The sequence below is a fragment of the Anabrus simplex genome, chromosome 8, assembly GCF_040414725.1.
Source record: "Anabrus simplex isolate iqAnaSimp1 chromosome 8, ASM4041472v1, whole genome shotgun sequence".
NCBI classification, from domain to species: Eukaryota; Metazoa; Arthropoda; class Insecta; order Orthoptera; family Tettigoniidae; genus Anabrus; species Anabrus simplex.
The window spans coordinates 225,644,993-225,672,719 of record NC_090272.1 but is presented as its reverse complement, the minus strand read 5'-3'; the positions used below and the strand labels follow the sequence as shown (position 1 = coordinate 225,672,719).

General features: G+C 40.2%; 1 protein-coding gene across 1 annotated transcript in view; it reads right to left on the bottom strand.

Moving 5' to 3' along the window:
- The window catches only part of LOC136879384 (polycystin-1-like protein 2), a 421,935-nt gene that overhangs the window by 274,452 nt on the left and 119,756 nt on the right, over positions 1 to 27,727 (bottom strand). The window contains exon 13 of the mRNA XM_068229099.1: positions 17,468 to 17,785. Within this exon, the coding sequence (XP_068085200.1) occupies positions 17,468 to 17,785 (318 nt within the window). The remainder of the gene's footprint in view (positions 1 to 17,467; positions 17,786 to 27,727) is intronic.

Here is a 27,727-nt window from a genome sequence, read left to right as displayed (position 1 = left end):
ACACCAATCTCTGACACGGAGATTTATAGTCGCTTAATTAGTGCCCAGACAGGTGGTGCTCGATTTGAGGTTTCACCTCAGGACACTTAACTTACTACTAATTCAGCAAGCACTATCTCCTGGTCAAAGCTTGTCAAGAGGACAGTCGAGGTTTCTGCCTTCTCTGCCAAAAGTCTTCACCCATCGTCCAGAGCAGCGAACGGGATCGTTAGGTATTATTATGCAGTTACGACCACCAATGACACCTGCACCATAACATTGACGACTTCTGTTGGATCATCTGCCCTCGACTCCATCACCACCGCCTACCAGGCTGCCATCATGTCCTCCTTCACAGATTCCAGCTACCAGGTGAGATTTCTATCACAAGTTCCATCACCAATGAGGGAAGCCAACAGCCTTCAGTATACAAGGCCCACCCCAACCACCCCTCTAGAAGATGCACCAACAACCCGGTGCTTGACAGTCAGTCAGACACTCATCAGGTCAATCTTGATCAATCTCCAATCCTTCCTTTGGAAAATGCATCTGAACCCCCTTTTCCTAGCACCAGCAAATCATTTCCAGTCTCAGGAGCCCACCATCCTCTCAATAATTCACACTCTCTTCATATCCCACCAACTGGTATGTCTATCTCCTTGAAAATCTAACTCAGCAATTCTGCTCCCCACACAACATACTTTTCAACCCTCCTTAAGTTTAATATGCACTGTGAAGAGACTGCAGACATACAGCCAACCACCAAAGGCTTTATCAAGTTGAATGGAGATCTCGCCACCAAAGAATTCACTCTGTCAATTAGAGCAGGAAAACTTGCTTCCAGTGCTCAAGATACCACGCCTGTCACCCAGGCATGGACACTTCAGCTGTGTGGTTCGTGGTATAGATCCAACTATCACTGAGGAGGAAATCATCACCGAATTAAACTCCGAAGGTATCGCAGCTTGTAAAGCCTTCTGAATGTATCAGGCCCAACTTACATGGTAGAATTCTACCAGCACAGATCTCGACAGGGTGCTGGCTTTGGGTGTGTCCATCTACCAATGCCACTACAAAGTTGAATCTTAATGTGCCTTCCCACTGCAACCTACTCGCTGTGAAAGATATCTGATATACAACTTGCACACAACTAAGAAGTGTCGAGCTATGAACCCTAAGTGAGGGCATTGTTTGCAAGAATATTCAACCTATAAATGCCCTAACACTGAGCAAACCCCCATCTGTAAATCGTGTGGAGAATCACACCCAACGTACGCCTGCAGAAGTAAAGCTTGTCCTGCCCCTTCTCCTGATAACCCTGAACTCATCGCACCTACCCGCACAGTATATACACCTACCAGTCCAGGCCGCTCTCTTTTCCCCTCTCCTACAGTCAAGGATTTAACCTAATTAGTCATCATAGCCCTGTATAATATTCACCCCTACCACCATCCTTTTGTCCTAACACACCTATAAGCTGCTGCAAAACCAAACCCTCAATGTCCACTGCCAAACTTCACATTTTGGCCTTCCATTTCACCCCCTTGGAAACTCTTGTCTGAACCCTGTCCCTCATTCTGCCCTCCACCCCTAACTCTTCTCTTCAGCATCCAGTCAGCAAACAGTCAGAACAGTGATGGGGGAAGAAACTCCAGCACCGCATCATCGGCAATCTACAATCGCTCTTTGCCTTCCAGAAGGATCATCTATAGATTTCTCACTACTTTGTATTATTTACTTCTTTCATACCAAGTTGTGCGATTTATTTTTTCCAGATCACAATACAAGTATCTTTTATGTAATAACGCTCATTCTCCAGAGCAAAAAAAAAAAAAAGTAAAGAAAAACCTCTTGTAAATGATAATGATGTAAAATGAAGTTTATAACCCCTTAGCTGAGAGGCCAAACCTCTCTCCATCACCTCGTTCTTCATATCCTTTACCCACCTCCTTCCTCCATCACATCTCCCCAACCCACTCGCATCTCTTGGCCAGAGAGAGGGCGTACCCTCTAGGTGGCCTGCCCCACTCCTTTAGGGCGGAGAATGAAAACTTCTTTGATAATGATCATGAAAAGTGAATGGTCGGTGGATGCAAAGTGGGTCTCGCCCCACAAGTGGCCACGACAAGTCTGCGGTCCAAGAGCTCTGCACTCCGACTGGCCAACCGAGCACAGGAGGGGTGGCCACAGCTCTACCGTGACTCTACGCCTTTGTATTTGGGAGATGGAGAGGGGCTGGTCCCCACCATCGGTTGTCTTGAAAATGGTTTTCAGTGGTTTTCCATTCTCCTACACTAAGGCGAATGACGGGACAGTTCCTAGTATAAGCTATGGCCGCCAACCCTCTCACCTTCTCCACATATTTCCTTTTCTAATACAGATCTCATGGCCTGAGAGACAGCATTACCAGGCAGATAACAACACACATTCGGGGGAGCAATGAAAACATGAAGTAGTAGTAGTAGTAGTAGTAGTAGTAGTAGTAGTAGTAGTAGTAGATTATGGAAAATTTAATCATGTGTTTACAGCTAGCTGTATATGGCATGTAGTATAAAACTATGTTATAAGGTATAGCTAATTCACGTGGTATATTTTGCTTATAGTACCTTTCATGGCCAAGCAATTTTTGGAGTATAGGTAGCTTTATTCCTTAAAGTCTCTCTATTTAAGTAGAGCACACCAAAATTAGCATCTATAGCTGGTTGACAAGTTTGATGAAATAAACTGATCAGTATGTTATATAAAGACATGGCAATTACATTACCTCCCTTGTCTTCTTATCTGGTATTAAACCAAGGTAAAACCAAGCATTATCTTCAACTGCCTTCTCATCTATTGTGACTAAGTACTGTTCATCACTCCGTGTGGTGTTCCGTGGTAGACTTGTTCCAATACTATCGAAGTCTTCCATCTCAGGGCGATAGCCTTGTGTTATCAGGGCCTTTAGCATTAAGAAAACTGAGTGAGAGTGGGACTTGCTTGAGGATTAGAACAACTGACAAAAACATGAGCCAAAAAATGCCTGGTTAAATTGAATATACTATCCATAAACGAAAGCTCTACACAGTAAAAAATAGTTGAGAATTAGTGAAAACAGTTATTTATTTTAAGTTACATGGATTTAACATCACAGGCAGCAGCACTACAGGAGCCCTAAAAACAATCTGAAAGTCATGGGAATCAAAGCCAACACAACTGTTGTTGTTGCTGTTGTTATAATAATAATAATAATAATAATAATAATAATAATAATAATAATAATAATAATAATAATAATAATAATAATAATATCGACTAACAAAAAGAATATGGAATTTTATTCAATCCAAGGCAACAAGGCCGTGATGGTTCCAGGAATGCAAAAAAGATCTGAGGCAGATTGGTATTTCAGACCAAGAAATTCATGACAGGAACGCATTCAGAAGATTGGTGAACAACTATCAAAGTTTCAAAATGGCATCAACTTCCAGAAGACAGAAAGGACCTTTGTCTAAAGAGCATAAACAGGCACTCGTCGGTGGGCTCAGAAGATACTGGCAGGAAGTCAAAGCCAGAACAAGAACAAGACCTAGACACTAAAATGAAGTTGGTTGTTACCACGCAGGCCATAGAGGCTCAACTCGATGTATTAAAAAAAATTTTTTTTAAAATATAATAATTATCAAAAAAGAATGAAATGGCGTATGGCTTTTAGTGCCGGGAGTGTCTGAGGACATGTTCGGCTCGCCAGGTGCAGGTCTTTTGATTTGACCCCCGTAGGCGACCTACGCGTCGTGATGAGGATGAAATGATGATGAAGAGACACGTACACCCAGTCCCCGTGCCGGCGAAATTAACCAGTGATGGTTAAAATTCCCAACCCTGCCGGGAATCAAACCCGGGAGCCCTATGACCAAAGTCCAGCACACTAACCATTTAGGCATGAAGCCAGACATAATAATTATACCGTTATTATTATTATTATTATTATTATTATTATTATTATTATTATTAGTATTATTATTATTATTTATTATTTATTATTATTATTATTATTATTATTATTATTATTATTATTATTATTATTATTATTATTATTAAACTAAAAGCTTTGCAACAAAAACAATATGTGATATCTGACAAAGAAATGGCAGCCATATGTATATGGTTTGATTCAAGTGCTCCAATGTCGTAAATAAATAGACAGATAGATAAATAGATAGCATAAATTGGTAGGTGTGGAGGGAGATTTGAGGAGAATCATGCAGTCCTTTGTGTCTCCTTGTGAGATCATGATCATGATGAGGATCATTTACATCACAGTTGAAAGAAAAATTCATAGCTTTAATACCTCATAATCAGATCAAATCACCAAATGACCAAAGATATCTTTAGGGTAATGCTTGACAAGAAAAGCTCTGAGAAGCATCTTGAAGAACACCTCATTGTTGTCAGTGATTTTTGTGGATGGCCAAATATAGCAAGGAGAATCATGCAGGGAGATCATGATCATGATGAGGATCATTTACATCACAGTTGAAAGAAATATTCATAGCTTTAATACCTCATAATCAGATCAAATCACCAAATGACCAAAGATATCTTTAGGGCAATGCTTGACAAGAAAAGCTCTGAGAAGCATCTTGAAGAACACCTCATTGTTGTCAGTGATTTTTATGGATGGCCAAATATAGTAAGGAGAATCATGCAGCCCATGGTGGACATAGGAACACAGAGAGAATAGCCAGTGAATCTTCAACCCACATTTAATTACATAATTGAGTGGTAATAAAGACAACACAAACTGACTGCATCTTTGTCAGGTAACAACATTTCAAAGATGCAACAGACGTAAAACTAATACCATATGAAATACACTTGCAAGACATTATCAACCTCTTTTGCAAGCCACGTATCAAACCACTTAAAACCAAACACACAGGATGTTCAGGAACAGCTTGAATCAAACAGTGGCCCTTAAAAGGAGGATGATGTGATTGAATGAAGAGGCTATTCATGAAACTGCATGAACCATTCTTGGAGCAACAGAGCCATGACAATAATGAATTGTCAAAGTTAAGTGGCTCTGAAATAATGATGCCAAAGATCAAGTATACATGAAGAAACAGTAGTCCATTACAAGACAGTTTCATTCCACATTGAAGGTTTACAGTTTACAATAGAATAACTTTTATTATTTTTCCCTATTCAATACATACAGTATATCTATCTTTGGATGGAATGATTTCTAGATATTGAGGTTTCCAACCTTGCTATAACCATGCTTGTTTTCGCTACACTGTATTAATCATGTTCTACTTGGATTTTACATGCTCCTTCACATTCTTTTTAGTGTTACTTATTCAACAGTAATTCATGTAACTTTTTGATATATTTCATCGAAGATGCCTCAAAGATGAGCTGAAACATTTTTGTCTAAAAATCATTCCATCCAAAGATGGATATATGTGTTGAATAGGAGGAAACCATAACAGCTTTTCTATCATAAAGTGTAAAGTGTACAGTCAAATACGGATAATCCAAACGCTTTTATTTTGAAATCATAAATAATTCAAACTTCTTGCATGAACCCTTGACATTACTATACAATATTCTCTCTAATTTAATTATTTTTTTGGAGAATTTGAAGAAATACCCGAGAGTGGGTGGCAAAATTATGAAATTCAGCCCACAATACCAGTATATTACAAGCCAGAGTGCTGCGATTAGAAAGGTATCAAAAGGAATGCAGATTAGTCAAGCTTGTTTGTTAAATTCCAGGAAATATTCCCACCCCAGGCACTTGCTTTCATTGTGTACTGTACTTCAGTCTACCTGCAGTCACAGATAAGTTGATGTATTCACAAAATGCTGCAGTTGTGTAGACTATTTTATTTACAAATTATATTTATATCTTGCACTCACACGCACTAATGAACTGCCATCTCGAAACAAAACACTACTACAAAGAATAAGAAGAGAATGTAACAGTTGCATGGCAACTACCAACCCAACAAAACCAATTCACATACTTGACTTCACTCGACTAACACGACTTCCACACAAGTCTCATCAAAACAACTCTACTCCCAAGACTGCCTCTTTATATACGTTGCTTGGCCAGGCTTCTAGAAGAATATGATACAATATGTTTTCTCGTAAATTCGAGAGTCTCCAATAGGGAAGTTTCTACACATATCTTGTCATACATTGCGTTGTTCTGGAATTATTACAGTGTGTTGCACAATGCTGCATTGGATTATACATCATATATACAGGTAATAATAAATTATATACTATTAATTATGTGTTCTTACATTAAATAAACTCACATTAATATATATGCAGCAGATGTTTCATGGCATAACCTCACAAATAATACGATCATGATTATATCAAATAAAGTTCGTACACAACTACATAAATAATAATAATAATAATACTAATAGATGTAAACAACTTCATAGCCACACCTCACAAGTAATAATAATAATAATAATAATAATAATAATAATAATAATAATAATAATAATAATAATAATAATAATAATAATAATAATAATAATAATAATAATAATTCAAGCTCGATTTTTGCATTATTTACCCATGGATTAGAGAATATTGTTTCCAAGTTATACCAGTCTATTACACTTGTGTCAAAGTTACCATAATAGTTTTTCTTTTATAAGTGTGCATTTTTATACAGTGCTGTAGGAGATTACACTGTGTATGGTATATTGAAAGGCATCAATGCTTATGTCAACAGTGTCTCTGTCCAAACTGACTCGAGTGCAACAAAAAATGTAACTTTTGCTAAGAAGGTAGCAGCCATCCTTGATGTGGATAAAGGTTTTTAAAAAAAAATAAGAGTGAAATAGCAAGACACTTTGGAATACCCCAGAATACACTGTCTATTTTACTGAAAATAATTGCTGGAGAGGGACAAAAAAGTGTCAAATCAAGTAATACATAGAGAGATTAGCAAGATACCCGTGCTTCTCTACGGTTTTAAACTGAAAGTTATTATTCAAAGTTTTACATTTGGAGAGTCCACTGTCAGCTGAGCCTGTAAAATATGCCCTCAGTTCATACGTCAGATAGTTTTGGGGGGATAATTATTTATTTTCTGATCAAACACTTTTTTGAACCACATACTTAATAATTTGAATGTTTTAAACCCTTTCTTATTTAACTTCTAGGATGTAAAAGCAACTAACCTGTGAAATTTTGATTTTGTACATTGAACAGTAATGGAGGAATGAATGCTGTTTTAGGGAGTGAATGTTTTAAAATATTTATTAACATCTAGGGTAGATCATCCTTCATGTAAAATTTTAAGTTTGTACCTTGAACGGTTTCAGAAGAATGGATATTGTGTTTTTGAGAGTCAACCACTATCCACACCCCTTAGGGGAGAAATATTTTGAAGTATACAATATTTTACACCTAAGATATAAAAGAAGACCCTTCTCATAAAATTACAACTTTGTACGCAGACGATGGTCGTCTGACTTTGTACGTCAAACAGTTTGGGAGGGATGAATAATTTCATTTTTTGGAGCTAACCTCATTTAACGCTTTAGGGGTGGAAAGTTAAAAAGCATTTCCTATTTCACACCTAGGATTTAAAATATATACCGCTATTTGGAATTTTGTCTTCATACATTAAACCCCTTCGGAGGAGGGAATGAATATATTTGTTTTCGGATCTTAACCTCCATTTAACTCTCTGAGCAGTTGAATTTGTTTCAAACCTTCTGTTATTTAATACCTAGGATAACATCTGAAATTTTAACTTCATAATTTAAACAGTTTCATAGAAATGCATATTTTTGTCACTATTCCTCACTCCCCAGTTAAAGCCCCCCTAAGGGGTATATAGTTTTAAGTCCACTATTTATCTGTCATCATCATCATGTTCCATTGTCTAGCTGTAGCTGGGTAGGGGCAAATATGGTTCCTCTCCACTTTCTTCGGTCTTTCCACCACTCCTCTTCCAACACTGTCCCAGATTTCTTTCTCTAATACTGTGTTGGATTGTGTCATTCCATCTCAATCAAGGTCATCTGCAGCCTCTCCTTCCTTGCCTTCATTACCTTTTTTGGCATTCTTTCATCACTCACTCACTTTACGTGCCCAAACCATCTTAATCGGCTCTTCTCTATCATTAATTTTTTCCACTCCAATTTCTTCCGAGATGTTCACATTCCTTATTTTGTCTCTACTCCTCTTCTGTATCTGTATCTGTAATTATTTTAACTGTATATAAGAACATCATGTAGAATGTAATTGTATATTTGTATATTATAATTTTAAGTGGTGATGGAGGCACTTTTGTGTATATGGGGCTATGCCCTTTCTCCATTCACCATCCCTAAATTGTAACTACAATTAGTGGAAAATAAATAATAATAATAATAATACTCCTCAAGAACATTTTGGCTGCCTGTATTTGACTCTCATCCTTCTTTGTCATTGTCCAAGTTTCTCCGTAAGTTATTATGGGTATATAATACATCTTGTACATATGGTAATTTCCTTTGCTTCCATTGGCACATCCTTGTCCCATAACATGTTTCTTACACTATGATGGAAACAGCTTCCAGCTTGAATCCTCTTACTAATTTCAGCATCCAGTCGAGCATTCTCCATTAATTCACTCCCCAGGTATTTGAACGTCTCCACAACTTCCAAGGGCTTGTCTGCAAGTCTAATCTGACCTTTCCCTTCCTCTTCCCCTCTAGCCATAACAAGAGTATTACTTTCTTCTACACTATTTTCAATCCATTCTTCGATCTTCCCATTCACCACATCCAACTGTTCTTAAACCTTCACGTCATCTTCTCCGAAAAATCACAATATCATCTGCAAATAACAACACGTTCATTTCTCTTCCACCATATGATGCTTTTGCTGTTTTCATGATGTCATCCATTACTATTGTAAACAGGATTAGTGATAGAACGCTTCCCTGTCTCAGCCCACTAGTGATTTTGAACCAACTTGTCCTGCCAACTTGTGTTTGCATGCAACTACAACATTCCTTGTACCAGGTACATTGCCATGATCATTTTTATTAATCCCTGTCCAATTCCTTTTTGCACCAGACTGTCCTAAACTTTAGTCCTGGGGACACAGTCATATGGGGGGACAACGTTGCTCAACGTCCGTAGGTTTAACCTTAAAGTATCCCACATGTGTCCTCGGGTGGTGCTAATAGAGCAATAAGAACAATAAGATGCCACCGTACTGCCCTACAGGGCCTCACGGTAATGACAATCGAGAAATCAAGTTGCTTCTTCTGCAATCAGGCCGCCTGCCTGCTCTGTTCAAAACAGCTAAAATTATTGCTATCTTGAAGCCAGGCAAGGATCTAAAATCACCTCATAGCTATAGACCCATATCTCTACTAAGTGTTACATATCAGCTTCTAGAAAGACTGATCCTCAATACAATATCTCCTGCAATTGAACACCTTATTCCACTTGAGCAAGCTGGTTTCCGGAATGGTCGAGTCTGCGGTGATCAGGTTCTTACTTCCTTCCTTGAAGCAGGATTCGAGAGGAAAATGAAAAAATCTATCTGTGTTCCTTTATCTCACGGCTGATTATGACACCGTTTGGAAAGATGGCCTTCTTCTGATACTCATCAGGACTATACCATGTCTTAAAATTTTCACCCTGATAAAATATATGCTCAGTAACATTTTTCCAAATTCATACAGAACATGTCCATAGCAGATACCATAAACTTAATAATGGCTTGCCACAGGGATCAGTCTCGTCACCCATTCTCTTCAACTTATACATCGATGATCTCCCAGAAACTGTACCTCACAAGTTCATCTATGTAGATGATATCAACCTCACCACACAAAGAACAGACTTCAATGAGGCAGAAGACATTCTATCCCAAGTCCTTGACAAGATGGGTGATTATTTCAAAAAATGGCACCTGAAACCTAGTCCACTAAAGACAGAGGTAGCTACGTTCCACCTAAATAACATGTTGGCAAACTATCAACCAACGATCAGGTTCAGAAACCACACACTGCAGTGTAATACCAACCCAAAATATCTTGGTGTAATTTTAGACAGGTCCTTAACCTATCAACGCCATCTTGAGAAACTGGCTGCTAAGCTTAAAAGACGTAACAAATTGCTGGGTAGACTAACTGGTACTTCATGGGGCACAGATGCATGCACACTACGAACAACTGCTCTAGCAATCGTATATTCACCAGCTGAATATTGCTCCTCTGTATGGCTAAATAGCTCCCACACTAGTCTGGTTGATGTCCAACTACACCACACAATGAGAATTATATCTGGTACATTGCGCTCTACTCCTATTCGATAGTTACCATTACTGAGCAACATCAGCCACCTCACATCAAACGGCAAAGCGCCCTTGTTAGACTGTGGACCAGGATAGCAAAGAATAGTTACCTCCCAATACATCAGGATACAGATGAAAATGCCGTAATGAGGTTCAAGTCACGGAAACCTGCCTGGAAGACGGCAAAGTAATTAGTTGATTCGCATTTCAAGCCTGATGAAATATGGAAACACGAACGGTCTCAATCACTCCCTCATGGCATGGTCAACATCAGGGATCCAACTACAAAGTTGCCTCAGTTCAACCTTCCTCGATCCACCTGGACCACACTCAACAGGATACGCTGCGGAGTAGGAAGAAGTGCTTCTGCTCTGCGTCAGTGGGGTTGGAAAGACTCTCCAGCTTATGACTGTTGTGCTGAAGTGCAAAAAAACCTTCACATTCTGAAGGACTGCCCTCTGTGAGCTTTTGCTGGTTCCATCGAGGACATTCACCGAGGTACCCCTGAGGCACCCTCTTGGCTGGAAGAACTGGACATTTGTCTCTAAGAGACTGAAAGACCCTCACATTAACCTTTCTAATGTGGAGTTTGTATAGATATATTTTATGTATATACCTGTAGAGCCATTTTTTGTGCCTGTTAGGAACTTGTTCATAGTCATGCAAATAAGACATAAGGTTGTGGAACGACAAAAGTCCATTGGCTAACAGTTGTATACCCTGCCCTTCTGAAACTTGTCTATAAATAATAAATTTGTTCTTAGTCTATCTGTTCCTTCTGTCCCTCAGAAACACCAAAAGCCTGAAACTGAAAAGAGGGGATTCTAAATTCATGCAAGCTGGAGAGGCCATTGCCACTGTATGGCATGATAAAAGATATGATCCCTTCCTCAGTACTAACAGAAACCTTGAAGCTTTTGTAACCCTGAACAAAAAGAAAAGAGGGGGCATGGCAATGAAAGAATTGATGTACTAACCCAGAAAATGTAGAGAAGTACCAGTACATGAAAAGTAGGTAAAGTGATCAAGCTCATTCAAACTATGATGTTGGCAGACGATCAGTGAAGTGGTGGAAATACATCTTCTATTTCATTATAAACATTCCAACAGTGAATTAATTTATTATGTTTGACCAGAGCAATAGACATGGCAAAATACAGTTAGAATTCAGGAAGCAACTTGACAAACAGCTGATAGGAAATTTCACTTGCCACAAATTAGTAGGAACAAAAAGGAGTCCCCCTGCTGCAACCACATCTCGAAACAATTCCACTCAATAAAAAAAAATTCTGGTAGAGTAAAATCTTGTGTGAAGTATGCTGACAAAAAGATGACTTTATCAAATTGAAATGTGCTGTCTGCCTTTCGAGTGTAAACAATGTGACATGTTTGTGCGTTCTGATTGTTTTCTACTGTTCCACCAATAAATAGTAGTTGAAGTTATGAAATAAACTACGAAGCGTGTTTTTTAAGTAAGGTCCGTTTTTTTATAGACACTAGTAGTTCGCGCGCATATCGCAACGAGTGCATGCGTCATGTACTGGCATGCCTCGGGAACAACTGTGCTCAGTTTCAGCTCTGTAGCTAACCTGTACGGTTCTGTTCTGTGCTTTCAAAATGTTTAAGACTATCAACTCGCCCGCCGCATGTGAGGTTCGGTCAGTGATACGGTTTTTGTCAGCAAGAAACCTGTCTGCTGCAGAAATTCATCGACAGATTTGCAAAGTGTACGGTGATACTGTTATGAGTGAAAGCAAAGTGCGTAAGTGGGTACGACAATTCAAAGATGGCCGTGACAACGTCCATGATGAGGACCACTCCGGTCGCCCTTCTTTGATTACGGACGATTTGGTGGCTTCAGTTGAAGCGAAGATTCGTGAGAACAGGCGCTTCACAATAACAGGTCTCTCAAATTAATTTCCTGGCGTGTCGAGATCTGTGCTTTACAACATTGTTCCTGAACACCTAAAGTTTGGGAAACTGTGCTCCCGTTGGGTCCCGAAACTCCTAACAGAAGACCACAAAAACCAAAGATTTGAGTGTGCGATGAAGTTCTTGACTTGTTATGACAAAGAAGGTGATGGCTTCTTGAGTCAGATTGTAACTGGAGACGAAACATGGGTTTCGCATATCACGCCCGAATCGAAGCAACAGAGCATGGAATTGAGACACACACACTCGCCTGTAAAGGTGAAGGCCAAACAGACTCTGTCCCAGTGCAAAATCATGGCATCGGTGTTTTGGGATAGGCATGGTGTTTTGTTGTTCGACTTCATGCAATGAGGAACCACTATCAATGCAGAAGCATACTGGCAAACCCTGAGAAAGCTACGCAGAGCAATTCAAAACAAAAGACGCGGCATACTGACAAAGGGAATTGTCCTTCTCCATGACAATGCAAGACCTCACACTGCAGGTCAGACCCGCGATTTATTGGACAGTTTTGGCTGGGAAGTTTTAGACCACCCACCCTACAGTCCTGATCTTTCGCCGAGCGATTACCATCTGTTCCTCCACCTCAAACATCACCTCATTGGCAACCATTACAATGATGACGACGATGTGAAAACGGCAGTGAACTCTTGGTTATCGGAGCAGGCGGCAAGTTTCTATGAAGAGGGTATTTTAAAATTGGTTACGAGGTATGATAAGTGTTTGAACAAACTTGGCAACTATGTCGAAAAATAGAGTGAAGTATTTACTTTCTGAATATAACTTTACTGTAGTCACGTCCTAGTTCGTGAACCCTGGGCAACGGCTGAGTGGCCTAGTAAGTGGTCCTGAGAGTCAGGATACCAGTTGCTATGGAATGGGAGTGGGCATCTCGGACATATTCTGAGTCGTGGCCCTCCTTGTGCTCAGGCGGCTAGGACTATACAATTCACCGGTGGTCCATAACCCGTTAGAGGAGAGATCCTCACTTGGAATATGTGCAAGTAGGGCAGCATCCTGCTTCATGAATTTACCGAGCTCAGAACACTTTGAGCAAGCCTCGGACCTATGGGAGTAATGGAGTCCCACTCCCATTTGACAGGCGAGGGACTTCTTGGAAACAACTTGGCGAATGAAATGGAATTCAATGGGGAGCTATCAATATTAATGGGTCTTATGGAAGAAAGAAGGTAGAACAGGCTGAGTCAGCAAAGAGGATGCATCTGGATGTGCTAGGAGTAAGTGATATTCGGGTAAGGGGAGATAATGAGGAAGAGATAGGAGATTATAAAGTGTACTTGACGGGTGTTAGAAAGGGAAGGGCAGAGTCTGCGGTAGGGCTCTTTATCAGGAATACCATTGCACGCAACACAGTTTCTGTTAGGCATGTAAATGAGCGAATGATATGGGTAGATTTGTCAGTGGGAGGAATTAGGACAAGAATTGTGTCCGTGTATTCACCATGTGAGGGTGCAGATGAGGATGAAGTTGACAAGTTTTATGAAGCATTGAGTGACATCGTGGTCAGGGTCAACAGCAAGGACAGAATAGTGCTAATGGGCGATTTCAATGCGAGAGTTGTGAATAGAACTGAAGGATACGAAAGGGTGATCGGTAAATGTGGGGAAGATATGGAAGCTAATGGGAATGGGAAGCGTTTGCTGGACTTCTGTGCTAGTATGGGTTTAGCTGTTACGAATACATTCTTCAAGCATAAGGCTATTCACCGCTACACATGGGAGGCTAGGGGTACCAGGTCCATAATAGACTATATCTTAACAGACTTTGAATTCAGGAAATCTGTTAGGAATGTACGAGTTTTTCACGGATTTTTCGATGATACAGACCACTATCTGATCTGTAGTGAACTAAGTATCTTTAGGCCTAGGGTAGAGAAAGTGAAATCTGTCTGCAAACGAGTAAGGGTAGAAAATCTCCAGGATGAGGAAATTAGACAGAAGTACATGGATATGATTAGTTTTTTTTTTGCTAGGGGCTTTACGTCGCACGACACAGACAGGTCTTATGGCGAAGATGGGATAGGAAAGGCCTAGGAGTTGGAAGGAATTGGCCGCGGCCTAAATTAAGGTACAGCCCCAGCATTTGCCTGGTGTGAAAATGGGAAACCACGGAAAACCATCTTCAGGGCTGCCGATAGTGGGATTCGAACCTACTATCTCCCAGATGCAAGCTCACAGCCGCACGCCAACTCGCCCGGTGATATGATTAGTGAGAAGTTTCGAACAGTAGACAGTAAGCAGGTTCAGGATATAGAAAGTGAATGGGTGGCATACAGGGATGCTGTAGTAGAAACAGCAAGGGAATGCCTAGGAACAACTGTGTGTAAAGATGGGAAAAGGCGAACATCTTGGTGGAATGATGAAGTGAGAGCAGCCTGTAAACGTAAAAAGAAGGCTTATCAGAAATGGCTCCAAACAAGGGCCGAGACAGACAGGGATTTGTATGTAGATGAAAGAAACAGAGCGAAACAAATAGTTGTTGAATCCAAAAAGAAGTCATGGGAAGATTTTGGTAATAACCTGGAAAGGCTAGGTCAAGCAGCAGGGAAACCTTTCTGGACAGTAATAAAGAATCTTAGGAAGGGAGGGAAAAAGGAAATGAACAGTGTTTTGAGTAATTCAGGTGAAATAATAGATCCCACGGAATCACTGGAGAGGTGGAGGGAATATTTTAAATATCTTCTCAATGTAAAAGGAAATGATCATGGTGGTGTTGCAAACAGCCAAGCTCATGAAGAGGAGGAAAATGATGTTGCTGAAATTATGCTTGAGGAAGTGGGAAGGATAGTAAATAAACTCCATTGTCATAAGGCAACAGGAATAGATGAAATTAGACCTGAAATGGTGAAGTATAGTGGGAAGGCAGGGATGAAATGGCTTCGTAGGGTAGTAAAATTAGCGTGGAGTGTTGGTAAGGTACCTTCAGACTGGACACAAGCAGTAATTGCACCTATCTATAAGCAACAACTATCGAGGTATCTCATTGATTAGTATACCAGGCAAAGTATTCACAGGCATCTTGGAAGGGAGGGTGCGATTAGTCGTTGAGAGGAAGCTGGATGAAAACCAGTGTGGTTTCAGACCACAGAGAGGCTGTCAGGATCAGATTTTCAGTATGCGTCAGGTAATTGAAAAATGCTACGAGAGGAATAGGCAGTTGTGTTTATGTTTCGTAGATCTAGAGAAAGCATATGACAGGGTACCGAGAGAAAAGATGTTCGCTATAATGGAGGACTATGGAATTAAAGGTAGATTATTAAAATCAATCAAAGGCATTTATGTTGACAATTGGGCTTCAGTGAGAATTGATGGTAGAATGAGTTCTTGGTTCAGGGGTTAGACAAGGCTGTAATATTTCACCTTTGCTGTTCGTAGTTTACATGGATCATCTGCTGAAAGATATAAAGTGGCAGGGAGGAATTCAGTTAGGTGGAAATGTAAGCAGTATGGCCTATGCTGAAGACTTGCTCTTAATGGCAGATTGTGCCGAAAGCCTGCAGTCTAATACCTTAGAACTTGAAAATAGGTACAATGAGTATGGTATGAAAATTAGCCTCTCAAAGACTAAATTGATGTCAGTAGGTAAGAAATTCAACAGAACTGAATGTCAGATTGGTGATACAAAGCTAGAACCGGTTGATAAATTCAACTATTTAGGTTGTGTGTTCTCCCAGGATGGTAATATAGTAAGTGAGATTGAATCAAGGTGTAGTAAAGCTAATGCAGTGAGCTCGCAGTTGCGATCAGCAGTATTCTGTAAGAAGGAAGTCAGCTCCCAGACGAAACTATCTTTACATCGGTCTGTTTTCAGACCAACTTTGCTTTATGGGAGCGAAAGCTGGGTGGACTCAGGATATCTTATTCATAAGTTAGAAGTAACAGACATGAAAGTAGCAAGAATGATTGCTGGTACAAACAGGTGGGAACAATGGCAGGAGGGAACTCGGAATGAGGAGATAAAGGCTAATTTAGGAATGAACTTGATGGATGAAGCTGTACGCATAAACCGGCTTCGGTGGTGGGGTCATGTGAGGCGAATGGAGGAGGATAGGTTACCTAGGAGAATAATGGACTCTGTTATGGAGGGTAAGAGAAGTAGAGGGAGACCAAGACGACGATGGTTAGACTCTGTTTCTAACGATTTAAAGATAAGAGGTATAGAAATAAATGAGGCCACAACACTAGTTGCAAATCGAGGATTGTGGCGACGTTTAGTAAATTCTCAGAGGCTTGCAAACTGAATGCTGAAAGGCATAACAGTCTATAATGATAATGTATGTATGTATGTATGTATGTATGTATGTATGTATGTATGTATGTATGTATGTATGTATGTATGTATGTATGTTATTAATTTGGATCTTGCCAATTTATATAGCTTTTATTTGTCAATGTCTGAGGATGGAACTATCTATTTATTGATACTGAACTTGTATTGAATTGGTGAACCCTACCTTTACTTCACTGATATATCATGAGTAGAACACACAATAGGATAAACACAATGACAGGGCAGCATGAAGAAATAGAACAATAAGAAAAGGCAACAAAGAAACACTATCTCCACATCTTCATATACTGTCACCTTGCAATAGACAAGCCCTCCCATAAATCTGAATTCTGCTACACAACCTTTCCTCCTTTTCATAGATAGACGTAGAAGAACGGGGATCGGAGAGAAGCCTGGGCATGCCACTAAGTGGAGCAACAGCAGAGGCACATAGGGATTTACCCCTGGAATTGAGATCAGAAACCACAGGGCTGCTGACAGTTGGGTTCAAACCCACTATCTTCCCAATGCAAGCTGATAGCTCCATGTGCCCAACTTGCACAGTTTGCAGTACATTAATTAAGGTCGTTTGAGAGCCTGCTGAGTAAGAAGATATCAACATTGTCCTTGTACCCTCTCACCACAATAACCTGTTGCTGTCTTCAGGTTCTTATCTTTATACATATGACATGGTTTGTCACTTGCTTGTTCCTCTCCATTACTCATACAGAAAGACTGAATTTCTAGTCTTTTACCATCTGTATTCATCTTTATCTGTTTATCCCTTGCCTTCTATGTATTTATTCAGCTTTCTTCTTATCCCACACTTCACAGATGAAGATGAGTGATCTGTTAAGATGGACCATCAATGAGGACCTGTCATTTCATATATTCTACTATTTTAATTTGGTTTCAAAACACCAAATAATACTAATTTAACTTAACTTACCTTCATTACAATGTCAGATTTCTCAAATGGTTCAAAACTGACAAATACTGTTTCTCCCTCCTTGAGATCAATTCTATGTATGGGAATGTTACTTTCAAACTCATCCACTTTTTCTGGATCCAGAGTTAGGTTCATAGAGCCATTCACTATAGGAATTTCATCAAGTGGCTTTACACGAAGGTACAGATCTATAGGTTTGGGAAGTTCTTTAGCTTCTCGTTTCTTTTTTCTTTCTAGGAGGGAGACTGAAATGACATGAGAGTTAACATCATTTCCCATTTTCTGCCACCAGAAGGGGTTCTCTTCTATTATCGAAACCTAGAACATACAACACAAAGTTTATAGATCAGGGAACTCCTTCTGATAGTTAAAATAAAAATATATGGCTTGCAACTCTGAGAAAATCTTAGAACACTGAACAACAGATGGTTTTTCAGAAGTTGTAAGATACTCTTGTATGTCAATGCAGATAGACAAATATGTTTGAGATTAACTTCAAGTAGTTTGCATCATTTAGTCTAAATCAAAATATGTCTTGAATTTTTATATCTAAGAAGTATGCATAATACATCTTAACAGCTTTTTTAAAAATATGATGAAATCTCTGCTACAGTGTGCAGGCATTTTTGGACTGTTGCTACAACAATTTTGATGGTCTATTGTACCAAATCTGAATGGCAGGGAAACTGGAAATCTACCACACAACCTATTGCAGAGTTTCACTTAAGTATTTTAGATGGGTAAACCTTGAACATGTCACCAGAGATCTTTTACATCCCAACACTACATCACATGGCATGCTTGCTGTATTGACTCAACTCCACGCTTCAAATATCTACTACCTTTGTTGGGTTGGAACTCACAATTTAGGATCTGCTATGATCGAATGATGTAGGATGAAACTCTTTTAAGTCATCTAAAGATTGCAACTGACTTAAGTATTCAAATTCAAAATGATATGATTAATTTATGTGAGATGCTCAACAAACAAGAAATCATGGATAAGATGAACTGTGGCAAATATTTCTTGATTTTAGGAGATGGTAATATTGATATGAGGCTCATACATTGTGAATGCGATACACAGATATCTCTTATGGCAGACATGGGGAAGGAAAAGGCTAGAAATACGAAGGAAGTAACCATGGTCTTAACTGAGGTTCAGTTGCAGTATTTGCCTGGTGTGAAAATCAGAAACCACGGAAAACTATTTTCAGGGCTGCAGACAGTTGGGTTCGAACCCACTATCTTCCCAATGCAAGTTGATAGCTCCATGACCTAAACCGTGTGCCAAACTTGCACAGTTTGCAGTACATTAATTAAGGTAGCTTGAGAGAGGACTCTCTTGGTTTCTTGAAAATGCATGATTTAAATGGTGAAGTTATTAATGAGAATATCTTAAACAAGTGCATAAACATGGGATTAAACTGGATTATCTCACTGATGAAGGTGCCACAAGAGAGAAAAATTTAGTGGAAATGAGTCAAGAACAAACTAATGATTTCCAAAACTGTCTATGTTAACCTCGGTGCTTCCTCAAGCTTTATCTGCTCTTGATGAAAGGTATGTGATTAAGTTGTGAAAAAAATGTGAAACCACTTTTGGAAATGACTGAAAGAAAATGTTGAAAAATTTTCAATGGAAAGACAGAAGTAGCTTGAAGGCATTTTTAAGGGTGTATATATATATATATATATATATATATATATATATATATATATATATATATATATATACTTTTTTTTAATACAAATTGCTTTATATCATGTGCCATGAATTTCACCCCCTCACTGTTCGCCTTTCCTATTTTGCATTTTATGAGCTCCTGCAGGTCGCTCTGAATTAATTTTTCTATTATTATTGTGTGTTATCTTTCTATGTCCTCTTAATAAATTGTATTACTTGCCCATTTTCCACTCGTTATGGCTGCGGGGTAAAGGAAGTTTCTTCCGCTTCGCAGCGCCCCTGTCCATTTATGTTGGTTGGCCTACTTCTTCCTTCCACGTGCACGCTGACATGCCCCGGCTCTCTTGGCTTGCCCAATGAGAGTCAGCACGTGTACGTATATACTGGGGTGACTGCCTCACCGAGGCTGGTTCCTTACATCGCGGAATGCGAGTCACCTGGCTTGGCCATTAGTGCGGGTTGGACCTGCTTGCTACTCGACCCCAGGACTGCTGCAGGCGTGGAAGATAGGAAGCTGGCTTGTCAAAATACTTTAAAGACAAAGGGAGGGACTTTTCAGATAATTGTATCATCACGGTGAAATGATATCTTGGGTTGCCTACAGACAAAAATTCCTTCAAATTAAGCACTCAGTTGTAAATTATTGTTGTATATGCCAGTTCTAACTGGGTCATTTCTAGTTTGTTCTAGTAATTTTTATAATGTTTGCTGGAAGGCTGAGCTCCCATTTGGTACGTTTGTATTTGAGTTTTTATGGAGATTGGGCATAGTATGTGATTTTGCCCTCTTTGAAGTGAAGCAATGTATCTAAAAAGGACTGGGAATCTTCAGAAGGTCGCTGTTGAAGTCTGTTAACTTTCCTTGACAGGAAGCCTTCTGCTTCCTGGGTTCGACCTTCAGTGCTATGCGTTTAGCAAACTTTCTATCAGAGGGACAATATTTATGTAATACTTATGAAACTCATGTTCATAATTAATCTTTCAGATGAGTTAAGCAAATGTAGGAGGCTGACTTCCTCCTTAAAATTTTGGGAAACCTTTTGCTTGGTTATGGGGCTGGTTCCCCTTCAAGAGATTATGTACCTAAATTGAGTCAGTTTCTCTGGCTATTGCAACTGAGTGTATTTTACTTATTGCTATAATATGTTTGGTTTGTTCAAATCAATAAATTTTAGCATAGCAATTAGCCCTGGCCTGCGTTTATTTATCTATTATGTTTGTCACCCTACTGGTAAAATGCTCTGATCCTTTGGCCCACAACTTCTTTGCTTATTTGAGCTCCTACCACTTATTTTTCCAGGCAATATTGAGCGCGGGAGGTCTCCTTCATTTACCGTGTTTGTCATATTGCTTGGTGGCTTGAGATATTTCCACTATGGCTACTCGAGATGTGGCCTACCCTGGATCTCTTCGAAAAGAGAACTCTTATACGAATTATTAATTCATAATTTAGAATCAAAAGGGACAGTTAAAGCGGATAAGCTATTATTACAAACAAATTTAGGCAAAGTCATCATAGTGCCCCATTTCTCCGACAGTGAGGATGTGAGTTCGGCGTCCCTTATTCAAACTAATTTAACTGATATGTCCTCAGTTACGGATTTTCTAGAAAACAATGTAGCGCCCCTCCATCAGTTAAAACGAGTACAAGGGCGTTTAACCCATTATGCTCATCGGGCGGAAGATTTACTTTCCTTAGAATTAGAGGAATTATTAAGTCAAGTTGGAGCTTTAAAGGACAAGTCAGTCCAACTCTCAGGATAGGTTGAGGCTTGGTTGGCCGCACTTTCCATTAAATTGAAACCTGTTATTCCTTCTGTCAATCGGGTCGAGGAGGCATCAAATAAGGATATTTGTAATCTTGAGTCTGATGTGCCGCAAGGCTCGCTGGAGTTGCAGCAGTGTTCCTTACCTAGGGTTCCCCCCCAGGGAACCCCCCCAGGCTAATTCCTCAATTCAGCAATCAACCTGGCCCTCTGTGAACTTGCCCTTTTCTAGAATCCCTCACCCATTAAATATTATGTTGAAAAACGTTCCTCGTTATTTGGTAAATTCCGTGGATGATGTAGTCACCTTCTTGTGATTTTTTGTTGAATTTCAAGATCATGCCCTAATGTTCGGACTAACTCACGTGCAAATTTTTATCCATATACTATAGGAGTGTTTTCTGATAAAATAATCAATGCTATTTCTGAACAGTTGTCACTTCAGCAGTTTCATGCCCATTTGCTTACTCATTTTATTCTGGCTATTGCTCTCCACTCTTTAGTGCTGAAATTTTGCTTCAGGGTTCAACTCTTGGATGAGCCTTTAACTGAATTTATTTCTAATGTCAAATTTTACGCCAGGGTGTTTGTGTTACATTATACTGAGGGGGAGATTGTTCTTACGATTGTAGAGGGCATTTCCCTGTCATACCGCTCCTGTTTGTGCTTTGCTACTCAATCTCATAGTTTCGCGGAGTTGGAATTGATGGTGGTATCTGCCGAAGGTATTCGCCATGCGGACTCGCTTCGTGTTACAAGGTTGCCCCCTGTTAGTCATAATGTGAGGGAGTATTCGGTTGTACATAAGCCTGTCTTATTAAGAAAGTGTTATAGCTGTGATGCACCTGATCATTTGTGCAATAAATGCCCCTCTCGATCTCGTAACACTCAAGGAGTTAGCACAGGTTCTAGAGTAGAGGTTCCATCTAGGACTAGTAATATTATATGTTTTTAATGTGGAGTCGGTGGTCATCTCTTGCGGCATTGTGTGACGACTCCAGATAATTCCTGACTACAGCGGGAGGTGGTTCAGGCCAATGGTGTTGAATTACCTTCCCCTGTTGACCATCATAAATCTTTTTCTTTCGGTGAACATTTTCCCATTTGTCCCGCGGGCTGTTTAGGCATATCCATGGAAGTTAAGGGTTTATCTCCCTTGGTTGAGGTGGAAATAAATAATGAGCCAGTCTCAGCCCTTCTTGATTCTGGCAGTGTAGTATCATTTATTAGTGAAAGATGGTTTGCCTGGCATAAATCTGTCTGCAAACTTCCCGAACAGTCTCCGGGTTTGCTTTCCCTTGTGTCAGCTAATTCTTCCAGAATTGAGGTTCTGGGAGTAGTAAAATGCAAAATCCATGTTTCCAATTTCACTTGGAAATTTCCTTTGTATGTCATGAGTAAGTTACCGTATTCTGTCATCCTTGGTTCAAATTTTTTCAATTATTTTGGTTTGGTTGAAGTTTTCTCAAATGACTAAAATCCCTATACATATCAAGAATTCTGCTTCAATGTTGTTAGCATCACCGCCTCAGGACAAAGTGGTGTCGCATCTTAGCCATTTGACTGAGGATCAGGTGTACTGTATCAGGGAGCTGTGCAAGACTTTCCTGGATGTGTTTACTGACAAACTGGGGATGACGAATATCTTAGTGTATAAGATAGAGGTTAATAATTTGGTTCCTGTCAGGTTTCCACCTTACTGCTTATCTACCTCTAAAATGCAGGTGTTAAAGAGATCATTTACCAAATGCTTGAGGAAGGGATAATACGGCCTTCTACCTCAGTTTACTCTTTCGCTATTTTCCTTGTGCCCAAGCCCCAGGGAGGTTACTACAGGCCTGTGCTGGATTACAGGGCTTTCAATCGTAAGGTGGTCTTGTAGTCGGTTCCACTTCTGGATTTACATATGTGTTTTTCATGGTTTAGGATAGCTAGGTACTTCACCATGTTAGATCTCAATCAAGCTTATTACCAGATTCTGCTCATGGAAGAGTATCGACATCTAACGGCCTTCGCGACAGACTGGAACCTTTATGAATTTTGCCGTCTCCCTTTCGGAATTTCAACGGGCACTGCTGTCCTCACTAGGCTTCTTGATCGGTTGTTTTCTGATATTAAGATTGACTATCTCTATCACTATCTTGACGATGTGGTCGTCTATTCTGAGACGTTCGAGGATCATCTCCAGCACCTCAATGAAGTATTGTTGCATCTTAGGAAGGCCGCCTTGACAATCAAAATATCTAAGGTGTTTTTTTGCCAAGCCCCAAATGTCCTTTTTAGGGCATATTGTGTCTTCAAGTGGCGTCTTGGTCGACCAGTCCCGGACTCAGGCCATTCAGGATTTTTCTCCTCCGCAGGACGTGAAAGTTGTAGCCCGCTTTGTTGGAATTGTTAACTTCTTCCGAAAATTTGTTCTTAATTTTGCCAGTTGTGTGGCACCTCTTAAGGGAGTAAGGTTTCAGTGGGGAACTTCTCAGGAGGCTGCTTTTGACGACCTCAAATGAGCTTTTTCCAATGCCCCAGTTTTGGCCATGCCAGATTTTACAAAGACCTTCATTGTTCAAACCGATACTTCTTTGTCAGCTGTCGCAGCCATCTTGCTCCAGGATTCTGATTTGGGGAGACGCCCTATTGCTTATGCTTTGTGCGCTCTTACTCCCCTCGAAGCTAAATACTCCATGTACGAGCTTGAGATGTTGGCTGTCCTTTTTGCTCTAGAACAATATCGTATGTACTTAGAACACATTAAGTTCAAGCTTGAGACCGACAACCAGGCCCTAAGTTGGGTGCTTGGAAAACCAAGGAAAACTGGTCGTCGGGCCCGTTGGGCCATAAGGATTTCCGCCTTCCAATTTCATGTCCGTCATATTTGAGGTTCCAAAAATGTTGTAGCTGATTCCCTCAGCCATATGTTTTCAGATCAACCCACTCTTGATGAGGAGCCCTGCCTCTCTGAGTTCTCTCCCTCATTACCTTTGGTTGAGCTATTTTATCTGATACCCCTCTCTTGTATCATGACATAGGTAAATTCCAATTAGAAGACCAGGTCTTGGCACCTATCACACAAGACTTGAAGGATGGAAAAATTGTTGATCCTTACGTATTGAGGTTCTTTGTTGTTCCTCCCGGTATGATCGTAAGATGAAGGTGGTAATTCCATCAGTGTTGGTACCTATGATTTTTAAGTACTTCCATGAAACTCCCCTTGCAGGTCATCAGGGAGTATTTAAAACTAGGGAAAAGATCAGAGAAAATTTTATTTGGAAGGGAATGGTTGGAGAAGTTCGAGAACTTGTCAAGGCATGTAAGATTTGTAAGGTTAGTAAGCCATCTATTAATTCCCGAGTTGGGTTATCGTGTTCCACGCAAGCTGCCCATCCGATGGAATGTCTGTATGTCAATTTTGTAGGTTCCCTCCCAAGATCGAAGGCTGAATCAAATAGGTTTATTTTGGTATGCGTTGATGGTTCACTCATTTTTCGTGGTATTTCCGATGAGGATGGGCAATGCTGAGACTACTATTAGGTGTTTGAAGACTATATTTTCATCATTTGCTCCTAGTCAGTATTTGGTTTCGGTCAATGCAAGAGCTTTCATGTCTAACCCATTCAAGAAGTTCTGTTTTAGCCTTTTGGTTTCTCACGTCACGACATCTTCTTATTACTCTCAGCCTTCGTACGCTGAGAGAGTTAACAGGAATTTACACCCTGCCCTCATCGCCTACCATCACCACGATGTACAGATGTGGGACAGTTCCTTTCCAAGGTTCGCTAATGCATTCAACTCCGCTGTGCACGAGGTGCACCAATTTTCCCCTTTTCCCCCTCATGTTTTCGTTTGTTCCCAACTCCCTGCTTTCTAATTTGTGGCATATTAATAACTTGTTGCCCGAAAGGGTGGATCCCCTTATAATCCGGACTAATTGGAAGAAAGCTAAGGAGAACCTTAAAGCTTCTTATCAAAGCAAAAAAGAGCGCTATGACAAGGGTCGTCAGCTACCAGCCTGGCCGTCGGGGATAATGTATTTATTAAGAATTTTGTTCCCTCTGGAAAGTTGGCTCCTTGTTTTCACGGCCCCTTTCAGATTCTTGACTTTCTCACTCTGGTCACCCTGTTGGTGGGGGGATCCTAGGATGGCAGGGGGGCTTTTCGCTTTCACCTTTCCCAAGTTAAACCTGCTTAGAGGCCTTTTCATTTGTTTTATTTGTTTGGCGTGTACCTGTGCTACTTGTTTTGCTAATTTTGTGTGTGTACATTTTCCTTTTGATCTTGTAATTTGCTTATTTGGTGGTCTCATATCTCCCTTATCTTGTAGGTGTTTTCTTTGATTGATATGTGAGCCCTCCCAGAGTCCTATCTGTGCCTTCCCTTCCACGCCCGGTAGCGGTCTGGGTCGCCTTTGTGGTCCCCTTCCTTCTACCTAATCGGCTTGTATTGGACAATTGCTGACCTTTTTGATTTGTGTTCCAGTGTTATGGAGTGTCTATCTTCATCCCAAGCCCATGGGAAGAGACCCTCATGTGAGCTACTCCCTAGTGTACATCGACTCCTTGGGCCATTTCTTCTGGCCCCTGTTACTTGATGGACTATCTTGAGCAGTCTCCACTGTCTATTATAGGGATTTATGCTCTGATTGCTGTCTCGATGTCTTCTTGTGGCTGCCTGCCACAGGCTTTGCATGATTATGAACTTCAGGTTTTCTTTGGCCCATGACTCGTTTGGCCTTGACGGTTGAAGTTTTTGCCTGGCGACTGTGTTGGAACTCCTTTCATCATTTATGAAAAACTGGTTTATTTTTTTATCCCGGGATATGAATATGGACAGCCTCTTTCCTCATCGATTTATTGTTAAGCAAATTGTGAAGCAAGAATATGTGACTCTTATTTTATTTGCTGTAAGGCAAGATGATATTTATCCATCTGAAGAAAATAACTCTACCATGTGTAAAAAGACAAACAAACTTTCCCAACCTGGTTGAGGTTTCAGGAGGGAGGTCTGTGCCATGAATTTCACCCCCTCACCATTCGCCTTTTGTATTATGGATTTTATGAGCTCCTGCAGGTCGCTCTGAATTAATTTTTCTATTATTTGTGTGTGTTATCTTTCTATATCCTCTTAATAAATTGTATTACTTGCCCCTTTCCTCTCCTCTTTATGGCTGCAGGGTAAAGGAAGTTTGCTTCCACCTTGCAGCACCACTGTCCATTTATGTTGGTTGGCCCGCTTCTTCCTTCCATGGACACGCTGACATTCCCCGGCTCTTTTGGCTTGCCCAATGAGAATCAGCGTGTGCTACGCACATACTGGGATGTCTGCCTCACCGAGGCTGGTTTCTTAGCAGGCGTGGAAGGTAGGAAGCTGCCTTGTCAAAATACTTTAAAGACAAAGGGAGGGACTTTTCAGATAATTGTATTATCACGTTGAAATGATATCTTGGGTTAGCTACAGGCAAAAATTCCTTCAAATTCAGCATTCGGTTGTAAATTATCGTTGTATATGTGACCCCATCGCCCAGTGGGCAACCACTGAAATCAGCCTCCCAAGTATCGGCGGGTAAACCATAGACTTAACTGACATGAGGAAATGTGTGTTAGGCACTGACCATCTAGTGCATAACAAAGTATCAACGCGAAGATCCATGGTAGTGTCTTTGAATTGCTTTCAACAATCAAACGAGCCTCGGATGGAGATCAAGAATAATACCGAAATTGACAAAGTCTTTGAGCAGATCTGGCAGGTATGACGGCCAACATGGCTCCGATGAAAGACAGATATGTCCGAAGAACAATGTAAGAATTGGGACTATGAATATTTTGACCCTGACTGGAAAAACTGAAGAACTTATCGATATGATGAAGAGGAAAAATATATCCATACTGGGAATGAGTGAAACAAAATGGAGAAAGGCAGGTAGCAAGATTCTCAGAGATGGCTACAAATTAGTATGGAGTAGACGCGAGGAAGAGGCCAGAAATGGTGTAGCTTTCCTGATAACAAAAGACATGGACGCCATTACCGAAGTATCCTATAAGAATGATAGGATCATTAAATTATCTATGCAGCTGGAGTCCACAAATTACACGGTAGTGCAGATATATGCACCACAGGTTGGATGTAGCGCTCAAGAGAAGGAACAATTCTGTCAAGATCTAGAGGATATAATTGATGAAGAAAATGTCATCATCATTAGGGACTTAAATGCAGAAGTTGGGACAGACAGACTTGGTTATGAGGAAATCATTGGACCACATGGGTTTGGGAACAGAAATGCCGAAGGTGAACAACTGCTTGATTTGTGCAGAAGAAATGGATTGATCATCAAAAATACCTTCTTCAAAAAACAAGACAGCCACAAGATAACAAGATATAGCTGGGATGGAAAACATAAGTCTCTCATCGACTATATCATCACCAACAAAGTAGGAGGGAAATATGTAACTGATGTCAAAGTTATCCCCAGTGAGAGTATGGACAGTGATAATAGATTATTGATTGCATACTTAAATCATGTGGCTAACACAACCCCAAAGAAAAGAAAAAGAAAACGTAAAGTGAAGACTTGGAAATTAGAAGAAGCCAAGCTGAAGGAAGAATATAAATTTAGGATACAGAGACACTTACCAAAAGGGGAAATGAATACAGTAGAAGAAGAATGGAAAATTTTTAAGGATACTTTGGTAGGTGAAGCTAAAGACCTGTGTGAAGTAACAGGACCGACCATGAAAGAAAAAGAGACACCTTGGTGGAATGACAGGGTCAGATTGGCTATAAAAGAGAGAAATTGGGCAAAAAAGATGCTAGACAAA